The sequence below is a fragment of the Psammomys obesus genome, unplaced genomic scaffold (genome assembly GCF_907164565.1).
Source record: "Psammomys obesus unplaced genomic scaffold, mPsaObe1.curated_primary_1811, whole genome shotgun sequence".
NCBI lineage: Eukaryota > Metazoa > Chordata > Mammalia > Rodentia > Muridae > Psammomys > Psammomys obesus.
Genome location: NW_026596046.1, coordinates 26,940,390 through 26,958,365, shown reverse-complemented (window position 1 = coordinate 26,958,365; position 17,976 = coordinate 26,940,390). Strand labels below are relative to the sequence as shown.

General features: G+C 38.9%; 1 protein-coding gene across 11 annotated transcripts in view; it reads right to left on the bottom strand.

Moving 5' to 3' along the window:
- The window catches only part of Dlg2 (discs large MAGUK scaffold protein 2), a 1,446,492-nt gene that overhangs the window by 789,903 nt on the left and 638,613 nt on the right, over window positions 1-17,976 (bottom strand). For 2 of the 11 annotated variants that reach the window (XM_055623360.1, XM_055623361.1), the window contains exon 1: window positions 11,450-11,557. The exons of the other annotated variants lie outside the window; for them this stretch is intronic. In XM_055623360.1, coding sequence (XP_055479335.1) covers window positions 11,450-11,527 — 78 coding nt within the window. In that variant the 5' untranslated portion in view covers window positions 11,528-11,557. Of the gene's footprint in view, window positions 1-11,449; window positions 11,558-17,976 lie in introns of those variants that run through there. 11 annotated transcript variants of the gene reach the window in all.

Genomic DNA, 17,976 nt, shown 5'->3' with positions numbered 1-17,976 from the left:
ATAAGTCTATGTTCACTACCAAGGAAAAATGAGCATTTGTTGAATATTAATTGACTTAAAAGGCCATGGATAACTCATGTACTTTAATTTTAGTTTCCTGGAGTCAGCCTTGAATCACTGGAAATAATACAAAATGACTTTGAATTGCTCAAGGCACTTATATAGGTAAATCATAAGAAACTGGGATACAGAAAGTATAAATTAACAGGAAATGTATTTAAATTTGTTTTCTAAAAGGCATAAAATAGTTCACAACTGCCAACATGCTCCACCTCACTGGGTGCATTTCACCCTGCTTTTCTCAATGCATTCACAGGTAAAATGATCAAAACAAAGGAAATTCCTTTTTATTGTTCATACACATTCTTGGAATTCCAGAGATGTGAATGAACAAAACCCAACTTTTATAAAATAACGGATTGCATTTGAATTAAACATGATGCTCATAATGTGTTACACTTGGGGAGTTAACAAAATGTTACATGCTGGCAGGGTAGGAGGCAAAGAAAACTCCCCCGAAATCCTGTAATGGCCCTTATTCTTTATAGATTGAATATGAAGACATTAAACCAGTTATAACAACAAAATGGATTAGTGATAGGGTGGAAATGGAAAAAGGAAATAGATTAGGGAAGATATTTGCCTCAAAAAAAAAAAATCTCAAAACTATGCATCCTAGAGCAGAGGTAATAAAGATGGTTATTTCTACGAAATAGATCCACTGTGGCTCCATTCAGTTCACAGCAGGAACATCCAAAGTAGCAATTAATGCAACCACTGGTGTGGAATTTTTCTCCAAATGACACCCTGCTGTATGACTTTTTTCTTTCTTATTACAACCAGGCTCTGAAGTCATGGTGAAGTTGGGTGACTTTTTTTTTTTTTACTGAAAATATCAGCATGGATTATTAATATCGTCATACAAAATATTGCATCCAGGCAGTGGTACTGTGAAAAAAAAAATGACGATTGCTCCTTACCCATGACTATAGAGTGGTGCTTGTTAGTCTTGTTGCTCTGAGCGCAGAAAGTTCAGGTAGGCCACCTGGAGTTGCAACTATCCAAGTTTATCTGCAAAAACAGCCTGGGAAAAAGAACTCAGAAATGTCCTATTCTCTGGAAGAGGTACCCTATGGCCGTGGTTGACAATGGGATCCTGGGTCTCGACTACCCATGTCAGGATCTTGCGTGAGAACATCCATCTGTGTGACCTTTCTGTGCCTCAAGGTAATCATGCAGGCATGATGTTGCTTAGCTGATAGGATGATTACGAAATGTGGCTGAATCAGAATACGGAAAGTTGCACAATAGTGCAGCATCTCTCAGCCTTTCTAATGCCATGACCCCTTTCTACAGTTCCTCATGTTGTGGTGACCCCTACCATAACATTACTTTTGTTGCTACTTATGACTGTAATCTTTCTACTATTATAAATGCTAACGTCTGATATGAAGATCATCTTAGGCAAACCCTGTGAAAGGGTCATCAGACCTCCTAAGAGGTTGAGACCCAAAGGTTGAGAACCATGGCAATAAGGGCAGCCCACAGTAAGCACTCAGCAAGTATTCATTAGTGTTGCTCTGACCTCCTATAAAACAGGCCTGTTCTAGATCTAAAAAGCCAGGAAACCCTTCTGTTTTTATGAGTGTAGAATAAACCTGTGAAGCAATGTGCTCCATCTATCCATAGGACCTAAGAATTTCAGAATGCTTCTCTTCCCTTAAAGTGATAGGCTTTCATTCAACATTCATAAGATACTCTTTCCACATGATTTTTTGTACTCTGAGAGATGAGGTAGGGCAAAAGAAGAAGCTTGGAGGTGTGCAGTTTATAATGACCTAAAAAAAATTATTTGTGAGGAATTAAAGAACCAAACTTCCCCACAGTATGACAATTTCACCTTTTAAGGAAAGATGTTTTTCTCATTTTCCTCCTTCTAGTAGCAGAGGTATAATTACATACTTCTTCATTCTATAAAACCTGGATTGGGAATCAAGTCCATTCTGAAACCCCAGGGAGTGGTAGAGAAAGAGGCATGGTTAATGAATAAGTTACCAAAAGCTACCATGTTCACTTTATAAAACTAGGCTGAGCATTGAAATGGAAAAAGAGGGAGAGGGCAGGAAAGTGGGGGGAGGACAAGAGAGGGAAATGTTAAGGTTTTTACACTAGACTTGTTAAAAAGCTAACACAAACATAGTTGCTACTGTTTGTGACACAGAAAAGAACCAAAAGTCAATGTATCCAAGGTTATGCAACAGTAAGATGAACTTTGCATATGGGTCAAAAGTCTTTAGCTGCCATATTGCTCTTGAGTGAGTGAAAAAGAAAAGAAAAGAAGAAAATAAAAGAATAAAGAAAAGAATTCAAAATACATGTGAAGGGCAGGGATCAACAAATATGATAAATGACCTCACAAGAAAATTAGAAAACAAAGGGAAGTAAATCTTAAGCTAAAATGTTTCTCAAACATGAAGGCATAAGAAAAAAAAAATCCTTAATATTCTGTTCTCAAGCATCATTCCTTCAACTCCTAAATACCAGGACAGGCTATCTTTTCTCTCTCAGAAAAATTAGTTTCCTTAGTCCCATGCTAGGAATCATCAATTTCTCTTCTGTCAACTGATACAGCTTCACATTGTGGAAAAGTGAAGCAACTCCATTCTATGACCTCCTGTTTCTAAAAATTATCATTCTCTCCACTCTTTTTGCAAACTCTAGTGAAAATTCTTAACCCCAGCTCATAGTAGGAGTTTTGTTCCATATTCATTATAAGGAACTCATTATGTTCCTGCTTCAGTGTGACTTTGCTATGTCTTGGATGAGAAGTGTCTCCCCAAATGCTCATGTGTTGAAGGCTTGGTCCCTGGTGCAACGGTGTTGACTGTTAAGAAAGTGACTGGATCATGAAGGCTATCATTTCATTAATGAATTAATCTATTGATGGATTCATAGCTGAATGCACTATGGGGTAACTGTTGAAACTGTAGGAATTGTGGGCTAAATAGAAGTAGATTAGTGAAGGGATACCTTTGAAGGGTGTGTTTTATTGCTATGCTTTCCGTTTCTGTTTCTCTGTCTGTCTTTTCCCCAGTATTGGCCACAGTTCAGCGAGCAGCTTTTTGTTATGGTACCTTATCCCATGATGTTCTGCCTTATGGTGATAAGCCCCAAAACAATACATGCTAGTGACCATCAAATGAAACCTTTGAAACAGTAAGCCCAAATATTTTTTTTTTCTTTTCTTCCTCTCAGTTGATTGTCTCAAGTATGATCCTACATGGATTGTGTAGTGGATAGTGTTAGCTGTCAACTTTGCAGAGTCTAGAATCACATGGGAAATGGGCCTCTGGGCATGCGTGAATGGCCACCCACATAGGGTGACACTATTTCTGGCTGGGACCATGCATTATATAAGCAGGCAAAGGGAGCCAAGCAGGAGAGTTCATTCTTCGCCTTCGTTCCTGATTGTGGTTGTGATGTGACTAGTTGTTTAAAGCTCCTGCCACTCTGAGTACCCACTATGATGTACTGCACCCTTGAACAGTAAAGACAAATAATCCTTTTCTCCCCCCTGGGTCGTTTTAATCATGGTATTTTATCGCAGCAACAGGGAAAGAAACAAAGACAGATGGGAGGCTTACTAACAGGGTTGTATAGTAACGAGTGGAGAAGGGAAGGAAAAGCAAGATTTAATGAGTGCTTTTTAAAAGTTTATCAAGTTTGCTGGATGAATAGTTAACATTCATTCTCTAGCCCTAGGAGTTTGACAAGAAACTATGCAGTCAAACAAACTGATCATGCAAAAGCAGCTATCCATTTTCCTCACTCCCTTGTCTTCTTTTTCTCTTACTCTCTTAGTTTTAATAGCCTTTCTTGTTCCTTCAATAGATCACATGAGACTGATCCTTTTGAGACTGTGTGGGTTCCAGGGCTTGTTTACTTTGGATTCATAGCAACGCTCAACAAGCTACCTACTCATCCTTAATGATGAGACTCAAGTTTGGCACCAGAAAAAGCATTCCTTATTGGACATTATCCTATATGGCCATCAAGGTAGGAGGCTGTACTTTAGATTTCATGTGCTGTCAAACAGAGTATTATGGATTCAGTAGCTTAAACAGCAGACAATACGTTTTCACTGTTTTAAAGATCAGGAAGTTCAAAGTCAGAGTCTCCACAATGGCTGAGTTCTTGTTTCCATCCATTCCTCATCTGCTGTCTTTTCTATGTGTACACTGAGCCATTGAGCAAGAATGATGGTTAGTACTGGGGTGATGGAAGCAATATAATTCCTCCTCTCTCCTTTTGATAAGGTAACCAATTCTATAGATGTGTACTCTACCACTATAACTTAATTTAACTCTAATTATTGCCTAAAATTATTATTTTAAATAAATATTTCAAATAAAGTCACACTGGAAACAATGACTTTGAAATATGATTGTTCAGGAGACATAACTCAGGCTATAATTAGTGGAGTGAGAATTCTCGCAATAGCTAGAATTTTTAAGCTTAGAACGTAGAAAAAAAAACCAAAATATATCATATCTACATATAAGACCAAGTCTGGAGACATGTGGAGCAGAACTCATATGTTAAATGAAGTTTTTTGTTTTTGTTTGTTTATTTATTTTAGCAAGCAAGAAAAACAAAAACAAAAGCAAAACCTACTTCAGTGTCTCTCATCCTGCTTCTTCTTTGAAGATGGGCATAATCTTATTACGGTCTTTTAAAGAACAGCCAAGGAAGTTCCAGGCCTTCCATGTATAATCATTTGACATACTTATCCTGACACACACCTTTGTGCTAAGTGATAGGCTTATAAGTGCAAGTGAGTACAAAGTCTTCCTTGTAGTAGTCTGTAGTTTCATATCAAATACAAACCTAAGAATGTTAAGCTATGAAGAAAGCTGGCTGCAGATGAAGAAACGAAACCAAGACAGATTAGCCAAGGAGGCATAGGCAGTAGGGAATGCATCCAGTAAACAGCCAAGCATACTAACCCCTGGTTCATGCATGATTCATTAACAAACTCCCAGATGCTAGGTGTCCTGAATGAAAGGGACAAAAATCACAATGTTTTGACAATGTAATTCAAGGCTTAGTGATTAGCTTCAGGAAATTAAAATATGTAGCTCAAACAAAAATTAGTGAGTGCAGCAAGGCATTACTTCAAGTGAGGGGGATTCTCTAATAAACTCATACATGAAGTATGAGTTTATTTATTCTGTTTACAAATAGAAAGTGGGATATCATTGATCTTTACAGAGAGCATTATAAGTAGGTAATCTTACATTTTTATCTTCATCCCTTAATCTATTTTCACAATGAAGAGGAAGACCTCTGAAGCAAAAGGGGGAAAAGAGAAACATATATATAATGTATGTGTATGTATGTATACATATACATATAGACAAACATATATATATATATAATGTATGTGTATGTATGTATACATATACATATAGACATACATATATATATATATGTTTGTATGTTAGCAATATAGATATTGCTAACAAAGTTCTAGCAACTAGACTAAAGTGAGTTTTTCTCTCTACCTGGTATCTGAAAAAACTGTAGTGAGGGATCAGATGTCATTTGCAGACAACACGGCAGCCTGACTATCTCAAGAAAGGTGCAAAGCAAAGCGTAAAATCTACATGGCTGTCTGTAGTCAAGGGCTCTGTAGTCAGTATTACCTGGCGTTGAAAATTACCACTACGAGTTATGATCTGGTCTAACCTCTTAACACTTTACATTTCGGTTTCTTTAGCTAATGATAAAATCAATGCAGGAAGTGGAAGTGAGGAGTAAGTGAAATAAAGGATGTAAAGTGTACATCCTAGCGCTTGACCAAACTGCTCAAAAGGCATTACACAATTAAGAGTTTCTCCAGGGCTGTTCGACATGCTTTCTTTCCCTCCAGCCAGTTCCTCCCCTTTCTTTCCTCCCGTCTTCCTATCAGGATCTGGTCAACAGCTATGCCCTATGGTGGCAGCTGAGGGTCTTAGAGCAGGTTCTAAGTCTGCTCAGTTCCCCTGTGAGATGATGAGAGCAATCTGCAGCGCTGCGCACAGCATGGACAAACACCTGTCCTCCTGGTCATCACCACTTGGCTGACACTGGTGCTGAGTCATGCTATTATTGCTCATGATTGGGGACTGGAGACTCAGAAGTCTCTAACAGACCTGAGATAATACATCTGTCTCTTCCTCTCTCCAGGTCAGCCTCCTCTTGTACTACCATGAGACAAGAATAGGCAAGGGAGACTCTATCATGCATGGAGGACTGATGGATCATCCACATCAGGGCATATCTTCTAATGCTTAAGCAAAATTCAGGTAATGCATGTAAAGTCACGTATCAAAATTTATTTTTCATAGGGAAAATAAAGTTGCCATCTGGGTAGTTGTATACACACATCACATAAGCATATGCATTCAGAAAAATGCAATGCCTATTTGTTTTAAAGTATATGGGTCTACACAGGAATGCTTACCTAACTAAGTGCAATAGCATGAAGTCATTAAGTACTAGCCACGGTTCTATAGCTTCATGCACACACAGTGAGAGAGTCTGGAAGACTTTTCATACTTTTTCTTCTGCAATCTACATGGCTCTATCATGATTTTGGCTTTGAACATCTCACTTATATAGCATATTCATTTGCATTTACTTGTTTATTTAACTTCCCAAATATAGAAAAAGGTACACAATGCCAAATGAATTCAATCTGTACTGGAAAAGCTGTGTGATATGTTTTAGCCTTAACTATTATGCAAACTAGCATTGTTACTGACAAACAAATGAAAGTAATTGAATGGAAAGTGTTATATTTCAGCAGTTTATTCATAATAATTTGTTTCATCCTTAAATAAAATGCATTCATCCCTTCAACATTTTGGTGTATTCCATTCATTCTAAAGGTGAACTTTTTTCACACTTTAACAGTATGTAATAAAGATGCATCTGATAGGTACAATGACATCACAAATCCATTCACTGTCCTGCTGTCTCTGGGTAATAAATAATGATGCATCTTGCAAGAGGTGACAGTTTAGAGGTTAAGAAGCAATGTATGAAAGACAGTCATATGCTCAGCATTCTTTTAAGCTCTATAAACCTGATGAACAAGGCTTAAAAGACCCCTATTTCAAATACTCTAATGAGAATTACAGAAACATGAAGATGATTACAACCAATGCTTTGGGGACTGGTGGGAGATCCATTCTGGGCTTCTGAGGCCACAGAGTTTCCTAGTAATGATGATGTCCCTTCAGGATGCAGAACTAGTGAAGGTTAGGGCTAGGTTGTGGTCAGGTAACTAGCTGAACAGGTCAAGCCAAATCTTTGAAGCTAAGAAAAAGGATAGGGCCATTTACTTAGAGTTTAGGATTCTCAGTTTAGGTGTTCATTGATACAGAGGCAGAAAGGGAAGGAGAGGCCAAATCATGGCAGATCTAAGAGATGACAGGAAAGGATTTCACTTTCACTCTGAGAGCATCTGCTTCACCATATTTAAAACCTGGAGGTGAAAGTTCCATTTGACAGATAAGAACACTGAAGTTACATAAGGCAAATGTCTGGCTTCAGGCTGCATGCCAAAGAGCATGCAGTGCCCTCTTTTAAGTCCCCGTCCTCTTTTTCTATTTTGCTAGGACCACGAAGGTCATAATTCTTTCTCTTTGGTCACCCTGCTGACAAGCTCATCAGTAGGTTGTCCTTTACCTCAGTTTACGCAGAATTAACGTGCTGTACTTAGAAAAGAAAGCAAGGGTTTTCCAGTGTGCCAATTCTTGGGAAAGTTCTCAAGGGCGAAAATGGCCTAACGTCAGATCTCTGTTGCATCACTTACAGGTTACGTCACACTGTCCAGTTTATCCATGTTACTTTTATTAGATGAAGAATGTGATTACTAGTCTCTAGTAAGTGCATATGCAGGAACCTTTAGGTGTTTCCCCTCAAAGAAGTTAAAAGCATAAAAATTAAAATAAAAACAAAGAAACAATTGAGAGAAGGTTCACAACTTTAAGTACTTCAATAGTCTTTGCCATTTCCCTGTGGCCTGAAACTGCATTTTTAATGTTTCTTAAATGTATCAGCTAGCCTTTTAGAGTAAAGCAATCAGGAGAAGGTCTAAATTAAGAGATTTAAGGTGAAATGTAACAACAGGCAGAAAAGAGAAAAACCAACTTCTGAACTAATTACAAAGGATCCCAGAAAAGAGGGAATAATTGTTGAAATGAAGATGCCATGTTGTGACCAAGCAGTCTGAGCAGCACATCACCATATTTAGGATAATTTTGTTCACAGAATTTGCTGGTCTGAGTAACCATCTTTTCAATGAAAGAATAACAAAGGGCCCTTTATTTTCCATTTCCTGAAGAAAATGGCAATGTGAATTACCTAACATCTTTGACTCATTTTTCAAGGAAGGCATGGTTATAATTGGCCAAAATTTAGGTCCTTTCTGATGAAAGACATCTTTAGATTCTATAAGAAAGATCAATGAGTACAAACATCAACGTTTAGGTTATTAAGATATGACAATTACAACCTACGTATAACCAATCATAGTGGCTAAGACATTGTGGCATTTATTCAACTAGAAGGGGCAAGGTGAGAAATCACTAATGGAACAGGCAATTCTCTACTTTAGACATACGTTTTGCTTTATCTGAAGCATGGCAGTTGGATTGCAAAATCACAAACTTTAATTTTGGACGCTTCATGACTTTGGAAGGTCTGATACAAAAGAGAAAGACAAGATAAGCAGCAATGCTTAACATATCTAGACAAGACCATATTAGGAGATCCTGGATAATTTTGAGAGCCACAGACAATGCAAGAGAACCAAAGATATGATTTTGATATAGCATGGAAGGATTTGGGTTCAAATTCTAGCATGATAGTTACTGCTCCTTCTTTGAACTGGGGCTAGCCCATGTCCCCTCTAGAATTCAACAAAAATAACACATCATGTAGGATCTGAAAATCGACTTCACTCTTACATATAAAGCAGCTCATTGATGGGCAGTGAACTGCACTAGCATTTGATTAAGGCCAAACAATGGACTAAACAACCAGAAATAAATAAAGGCATTCTGTATGTTTAGGGTACTATTTAGGCTCTTTCATTCCCATGTGGCCTTGAGAAAGATACTTTCCTAATCTAAAGTGAATGGTAAAATAAGGTGGAAGGACTGTGCTTAGTATAAATTGGCTTTATTAGATGGGGGAGGGGCAACATTTGTAAAGTTTGGCAACTGGATAACCACGTCCATAATACAGCTGATCCCCTCAATTACTGCAGCTTGTGGTATGAGTTATCAACTTCCTTCTCAAGTATGCTACTGAATTCTTAGCTGAAAATATTAATTTGTAATTATTTGTTTAAGTAAGTAATTTGATCCAACCATGCAATATAAACGATTGCCATTCATCAGGTATTTAGTGAGTGGATACGTTTCTAAGTAGCCTACCTTTTAATTTATTCTAGAAACCCCACAAATACAACCTCTGTGAGATATCAGCACCTAGTGTTCAACAATCAGCCCCTCCCAGCACTTTCGGCTAGCACAGGGCATTAGAATTAATCTGGTTTGTGTTTGTTTGTTTGTTTTGTTTTGGTCTTTCTCACTCTGACAGCCAAACTTCAGTTGATGCTGAGTTCCTGATTTGAATGCAATCTCACACTCTGAGTAAGACAAAAATTTTAAAATACTTAAGCCTCACTCTTGATTGTGTCTTGCCTATTCTGGGCATTATCCGGCCTGGAAATGGGAAGGATATTCTGTGTCCCCTTGCCACCTTCTTCACTCGCTGAAGCAGCTGAATGCAAGTCACTTTGTTAGGTTAGCAGCCTTTCAAGTCCTTCACACACAGCTGCCGGGCCCCACATTCAGGTCTGAACCTGAATTAAATGGCACTGGAAAATTCAACTTTTCTTTGCATACTAATTTGCCAGGAGGCATTATCCCCCGGTGCCTTTCAGAGCCCTGTCATCCATACAGCCTATAATTTTAATGGAAAGAAACACTTTTTCCCCCCCAAAAAAAAGTACTCTGATAGAATTCTAAATATGTCTTTTTTACTCCCTGTAAGTATGGTTCCTTAAAAATCACTTGAGAAGCAAATAAATGAGACACCCAATCCAATACACCGGAGCATGGTAAGTTTCCAGTTTGTGAGATATAAAACGTGGAATGGACCTATGTTACCCTAAACCTTTCCACCCACTCCTTCGCCACTGGAGTCAATGAAGAACAAGCTGGCTATCTATCGTGTGGCAATTTTTGGATCCTGATGCTGGAAAAGGCTACAGCCCTGAAGTGAAAATACCAGATATTTTCTCTTTTCACATTGCAGTCCTATCTGGGTTTATCATTGGGTTCCTGTGTTTTATCCTACTCTGACAGAACAAACAACATGCTATGGTAGTAGTGGCGTACTGGGAGCTGGGAGAAAGAACAGTACCACAGACCCTGTGAGCTACCTAGCCTGGGTCAGTCTCAGGAATGCGGGAAAGGTAGAGAATGTGGGCTAAAAATAGCATCCTCAGAGTGAGATAGCCAATGTGGCTTTCGACAAGATTCTTTTAGGTTTTGTGGAAGTTTGCCCAGCACCTACCAAAACCTTTCTGGTTTCCTGATTTCCAAAATATGACAGTTTTTGGCCAGCACCTCAAAAAAGCATCGGAAAAAAAATATCAAAGATGTAAACCAATATCTTCGGTTACGTTCAAGTTTTTCATACACCTTGGGACTTACAGGCCATCTTAATTTCTTAGAGAAAACTAAGGAGGTGAATCCGTGCAGAGATGCTCTGGAAACTTGTGCAGAATACACGGGGGCACAAAGCCATTCTCTCAACGGAGACCGAGAGCCCACCGAACAGAGATTTCATGCCCACTGCAAACCCTTCTGTAATGAAGGTTTTTGTTCCGTGGGAACCTTATCGAGCACTCGCGTGAGGTGTGGTGACTCTCACTGGAAGTCTCCCAGGACACAGGTGAGAGCACACGCGCTGGAGGAAGACACGGGCATTCCTAACGCTACCACAGACCCAAAGATCACAGTAATAAAAATAATGCAGTACAGCAACAAGTTTGCTAGTGGGCCCCCCCAGCATCTGCAGATGCTCCCCTGCTTGCATCCGATGCAACGCCCGAGAATACTTGTCTCCGTGGAGACCCTCTCTATCAACCCGCTGATTTCAGCAAACAGTTGGAATAGCCACGGATCCAGATCAACCCCGAAGGCTCCCCTCCCTCCCGAACCAGGCTCTAAGAGTTACCCCTTCCTAAGTGGCATGGACCACATTCCCAGTGAGAGGTAGGTTCTCACAGCCAGCGAATAAAGGCTGCGTCTGTATTCAAACCAGGAGCCCAGAGCAGGCATTTGGCACATCCGTAAGGCGATCTTCCTCCCCACTCACTCCATACCTTCTCTGATTTCGCCTTCCTGGCATTGTGCACGAACCTGCGACCCAGCTTCTTGGCATACCAGATCGAGGCAAACATAGCGATGCCAGCGGAGATTCACAATGAAAGCCTCTGCACAATCAACTTCCCACGGAGGCTGAGCCCAGCGGATCCAGGCTGGAGCTGTCACTTGCGGGCTGTTGATTTCTCCGATCCTCTCATGCTGGTTAGCCAGGGAGAGAGAGGGTGGGAGGAGGGAGGGCTTGGGGGAAAGGCAGTCCTGTTTGGCCGGTCTGCAGGTATATTTACATCCCGCCAGCAGGAGGTTCGGGAGAGGCGGCGCAGCCTTCAGAGCCTGCTCACACACATCCACTTGGCTAAGTGTCGGGGCTGCGGTTCCTCGGCTCCAAACTCCATGTGTGTGAGAAGGAAGAGAAGCCGCAGTTGACTCCGCCGAGGCAGCACACCTCTGGCTCTCCAACTGCACGCCTTGCTTGGCGGTTTGGCTTCCCTCTCTCTTCACAGTACGTGCTGGCGGCAGTGGCCACGTAGAGTCATTCACAGTCTCACGGGGTATCTCAGACAATGCCAGAGTGGCTGGGCACCAGGGAGAGGCAGAGCATCATGGCTCTGGCCGTGGAAGAAACAGGTGTCCCCGGAGTCCAAATTTCAAGCAGGTCGTCCAAGATGATTACTGAGATGGACAGAAAAAAGGCCACCTTCCCTTCCTCATTTTCAACTCCCTTGGTCCAAGGAAAGTCCACAGCTTGCAAAAGAGGGAGTTTGCTTCTTAGGAGACTAACCCAGGACAAAGGACAAAGTTAACAGGATGAAGTGTTTCAAATAGCTCAGTGAAGGTCTTTAGTTTCTAAATCATTGGTTTTATATATTTTCAGTATGGGGACTGGAGTATGGAAAGTAACTTAAAGCTACCTTGAAACTAGTCCAGCTTTTCTTGCAGTGGCATGGTCTTTTAAAGAGACAGCTGCCATTGTGATACCACCCGGGGACAGGCAGATTAATGACAGCTCTTAAACTATGTATCTTTGAAGAAATTTCACGTTTGATTCTAACAAAAGGGGTTTCCAACTTCAATTATCTTATTGGAGTTTAAACTAGCATGCCAGGTATTTTTAGGATAAAGTCAATTTTTAAGACAGAAGTGTTTCCTCTGGTGAAAGATAATGCTTAGGGCCTTTGCCAATTGTACTAAAGGATCATGCATAGACACAAGCTTCTTCCCATCTATCAAGTCTTTCCTAGCTGACCTGGCAGAGGAACACACGATAAGCACATTTGAATCAAAGACAATCAGCACAACTGCAGACACCTGGAAGAGAATTCCCTTCTCTCAACAAAGCCTCCGTCAGCAGTAGGTCTGTGTGAGGTGGCTGAGGTCTGTCCCTCAAAAGGGTTGGAATTGCTGTCAACTGAGTTGTTACATGTTGGATGCCCTGGAGGCAACTGGAGGTGGAACAAGGCAGTATGGGTTGCCATTAGTAGGGCAGGGGGCCGTGTACCTAGAGCGTGCTCAGTGAAGTTACTGAAGAAATAAATGCATGATCTGGTTTCTGACCCATGATTTTGTTTCTAACTCATTACTTGTTCTCTCTGGCTTCTATCTGCCCAATCTATACATTAAGAGAACTGGGGAGATGGTTCTTAAGGACATGCTCTGTGCTGCGAATCTATTTGTAGGTCTTTATGTGTGAATGTAATGGAATTCTCTATTGTTATGGCAAAATGATTCAGTATTCTATGGGCCCTACAGGGTAGCCTGGCTCCTTTAACCTTATTTGGCATGCCTAGCTGCCACCTGGGGTTTGGTTTTGCCAATAGCCATGTCTTTTCCACTGTGTTCTCACTTGACACAAGCACAATTTTCTTTTCATTTCCTTTTAACACTCTTAGGCAAACCCTGTGCAACATTCTCCACATTACACCCTGTACTCCTTGGAGAAAAAAGTACAGCAGAACATCAACAAATACATGCTCGATAGCTCCTGCTTAGGTTTCAAAGAGCTCCGCAGGCCCCCAGATCCCCCAGTGTTACTGTGATGCAAAAGGCATTCATGATTTCTGAACACAAGTTTGTCCAAGCCATGTGGTAGTTAAAATAGCATTTAGTAAGAGAATGAAACACAGCATATTCAAGGCCAGGGGGAGGAAATTCACCTTAAGATAATGAGTAAAAAATTTCTTCTATAATATTTTAAGATGGAATCAGGCAATGGAGAGCTAGAGAAATTACTAAATTTCAAGACATTGCTAGATAGATGCCATAAAGCAAAACAAAGAATGCTCATTTAATATGTGGAGATTAAGATTGTACAATCATTTTCACTTTTTTTTCTATAAATTTGAATTTTCTAAAATCATGGAAACAGGGGCAGACAAACCTTTACTATTTGGCCATTTTAATGATTTATTTTGCTTTTATGCTGCCTCTGATAACTTTCTCTACACATTTGATCAGAGGACTCTATTGACATTTCCAGGATGTAATTGTTCAGAAAATAAATGTAGCCTACCAACAAAGAGTCATCTGAAACGCTAACAATAATTAGTGTTTGTTAAAGAGTCGGCTGGAGTTATAAAATGCAAATATAAAGACAGTGAGCTGTCAAGGGTCCATGCTTGTATTAGATCAGTGTTCATCAAAATGTAGATACTATAAATTTATGTGTAGCATGTGTCTATGGGAAGCAAAGTTAGAAACTAGGAAAGACTGGAAGTGTCAGTAGGATACTGTAAGTTTTCAGGTTCCAATATGGATACAATGTTAATTGAATACATTCCATACAGTATTTATATAACCATCTTCCGTGGGCTCTCCAGGAGCAAAGGCAGCACAAACAAACAGGATGACAGCTGCCTACAGTTAATCCTAATTGTCTCTAACCACTGCTCTGCTGATGGAGATAAATAAGTTGCAACACTGTTGCATTAGGAAGACAGATAGTTCAGACACTTTCCATCTGCATCTAATCACCACCTGGCTAGACCCTTTTCTTTGAAATTTTGAAGCCTGCAGTGCTGCTGGGTCTGAGAGGCAACATTAAAATCCTTTTAAGCTGCTTTGGGCTCATACCACAGCACGTACCTACACACCTGTGTGATTCCTTTGAATACCCATGGTCAGTGAGATGCTTAAATCAAACCTTTAGGTAGTACACAACTATCATGCTCTGTCTGGCATATTAGTTTACATTTAAAAACAATGTTACTTAGACATTAAGTAATTATTTTAAAAGCAGAGTAAGAATCGTATCCTTAGAAACTAGCATCTCTCTAGATTCATCATTAAACCTAAGAATATGCATCTTAGGGTGCATTTTATTCTATACATGTTTTTATTTGGTTTTATGCACATTTCATGAGAATATATGATAGCTTATGGTTAGAATATGACTTTAGCCAATTAGTGAGCAGCAATTATAAAGCATACATGGCATAACTTGAAAGTAAGAGATAATGGCCTTCAAGAGAAATGCCAAGATCTCAATGTACATTTTCTCTTTACAATCATATTTTGATCTATATATTTTTATGAGATAAATAACAGGAAGTTAAGAATCAATGCACATTATCACTTGTGTGATAACAAAGGTGAATGATTCAGTGTCATCAAAATGTATTGAGTACATACTACATACCAAATGCTAGGACTTCCTAAATGAATAAAATGCAATTGCTCCTCTCATGAAGTTCTATAAAGTTAGGGAGATCAACATATGAAGAATTAAATTTCAATGTAGAATGATGTTATGTTATATACCTATGTGCGACACGGAGAATCCAGTTGAAAACAGCTGTTATTCGGTCTCTATATAACATAAACTTACTAAGAAAAATTAGCAATAAAAACACAGTAATTAATACTGATGTAAATTTTGAAAAGTAAAAACAAGCAAACAAAAACAACAAAGCAAGTAAACAAACACAAAACAGAAACCAAAAATCTTCCTTCATGTTTGGTCCTGTGGTCAACAGAACTGATGGACTGATCGTCAGCATAAACTTACGTGTTTCCCAATGTCAATGTGAACCAGGTAATCTAGTCACAGAAACATTTTTGTACCAAAGATCCAATCAGTTATGGACAAATGAGAAAGAATTTTTTGACTTGCTGCAGCTAAAAATTTCTTTGACTTGTCTATAAGTGAGATAAAATAAAATTTTCTGCTCACAAAACCATCACAGCTATTTCTGGGATAGTTAACTCTCCCATACATCTTTTCTTTTAAAATACTTGATAATGGTATATTAATATACATATCATACAAACATTATGTATATATAATACTATTTATGTAACATAATTTCCAAACATTTTTATGTTTTGTCATAATTTTAAAAAATATCTTTTACAGAAGTATTGTTCTCAAAAATGGATCAGTCTCCTCACCCAGCTATACTCTCCTTCATCTAAATTAATTTCCTATCAACCTTCCTACACCATCTCTTAAAGCACATCAGGTTTTTCTGGATACCTTAAAATATAGCTGGTGATGACAGGCTATGTTCACCTTTTATTTTGGCTCACTACCAAGCGCTCTCTTATTTGGATTATTATTTTGTGAGTCACCTATTCGGGATGACAGTCTAGCCGTGCAGGATTCATCACATGATGCCTACTTGTAGCTCTGCTATTACATGTTGAGTCTGTGTGCATGTGTAGGGAGGATCCAACCAGCGTTTCCTGCATTCTAGCTGAGGGCTCAACCACTGAGCCCTACCCTTAGGGCTTGCTATATAGTCTGTGCTTACCGGTGAGACTTAGAAACTTTACATAGCTATTGGCTATTTGAACTTCTCTCTGCTCACAGTCTTGGCTCAGTTTAAAGTAGAGATACATTTGTATTGGTTTATGGAAGTATTTAGTGTTCTGGACATTAATCTTCTGTGTATTCCTCTAACTCATCCCTAGTTTACTTCATCCTCTAACTCACCCCCTAGTTTTATCATTCAGAGCTTTCATACATATTCTAATGTACAGAAATATATTTATGCCTTTCATTTTTGTATTTTAAAAATGATTTTCTTGTACAACTTTGAAAATATATTATTTTCTCTTTTCTTTTGGATAATTTAAACTCATGCTTTTCAAAAGTATGTTCATGTTGCTTTTTCTTTCATTTCAGCAAAATATAAGAATCTGCTTCCTCCACAATGTACAGCCAGAGTCCCTTTTCAGTGGACTGGGAGAAGGACAGGGGTGGGGAAGAGGCGGGGGTGGGATTGGGAGGGGAAGAGGGAGGGAGGTACAGGGGGATACAAAGTGAATAAACTGTAATTAATATAAATAAAAATAAATATGAAAAAGTGATAATGACACCAATAAAAAAAAGAATTTTAAAAGTCTTACTTGAACTACATATATATATATATATGTATGTATGTCTAACTAACAACTCTATAGGGTTTCCATTATCAACAAAGTATTCATTGTAAAGAATTTATTAAATATGTTTTTAATACAGAAAAAAAAAGAAATAGCTTCTTCTAATTCATGTAACTTTTCTTTGAAAAAATATTCTTTGTATTCATGATTGTTCTTTAATCAGATTTTTTTTCTTTTTGAAGATCTATGAGTGTGTGATAAGCATGTATGTACATTCACATGTGTATGGGTGGGCTAAGTGTGTGCAGGTATGGAAGCACATAGAGGCTGGTATTTGTCAGTGGACTGCTTTTTTAATCATTATGTATTGAGGTCGGGTGTCTCACTTGAACAGGAGTTGGCTGATTTGTCTAGTCTACGTAGCTAGTTTATTCCAGAGGAGCCTCTGCCTCCATATCATTCCTGATTACTGGGAATACAGGCCGACTGTTGTGCGTACTCTGCATTTACTTGGTAAATTAGGATCAGGACTTAGGTCTTCCGGTTCCCAGGCTCGAACACACCTATCCTGAGCCTTTCACCCAGCCCCTTACTAATTTTTTTTAAACTCTCAATTGTTGCTCTATTTAAATATCTTCTCTCTCATTTTTATTATTCTCTTTATCTAAAACTCATATCCTTTCATCCTATACAATGGTTTTATATAACTCTAGTTTTTTCTTCTAGATCATATCCTGTATTATTACTTGGATTACATACACTGTCAAAATTCAATTACTACTTTGTACTTTTATTCTTACCTTGCATTAATTGACCTTTTTTAAAAGTGTGATTTTGGTGCTGACTTTTGTTTTTGAGATTTTGTTTTAGTTGGTGTTTGACTAGTCATACTCTGTAACCAAAGGTGGCTTTGAACTTGCACTATAGTCAAAACTGGCCTTTCGTTAATAAATCTCCTTTATGATCATTCTGAGTGAAGTATCCCAGAAGGAGAAAAACAAACATATATACCCCTATAAGATATGATATCTGTACACCTAAAAAAGATAATCAAGAAAGCGGACACAGGGTAAGATGATCAATCCTCACTTAGAAAGACAAATGGGATGTGCATTGAACATATGACAGGAGTCTACTGCAGAAGGCATCTGAAAGACTCTACCTAGCAGTGTTTCAAAACAGACACTAAGACTCATAACCAAAC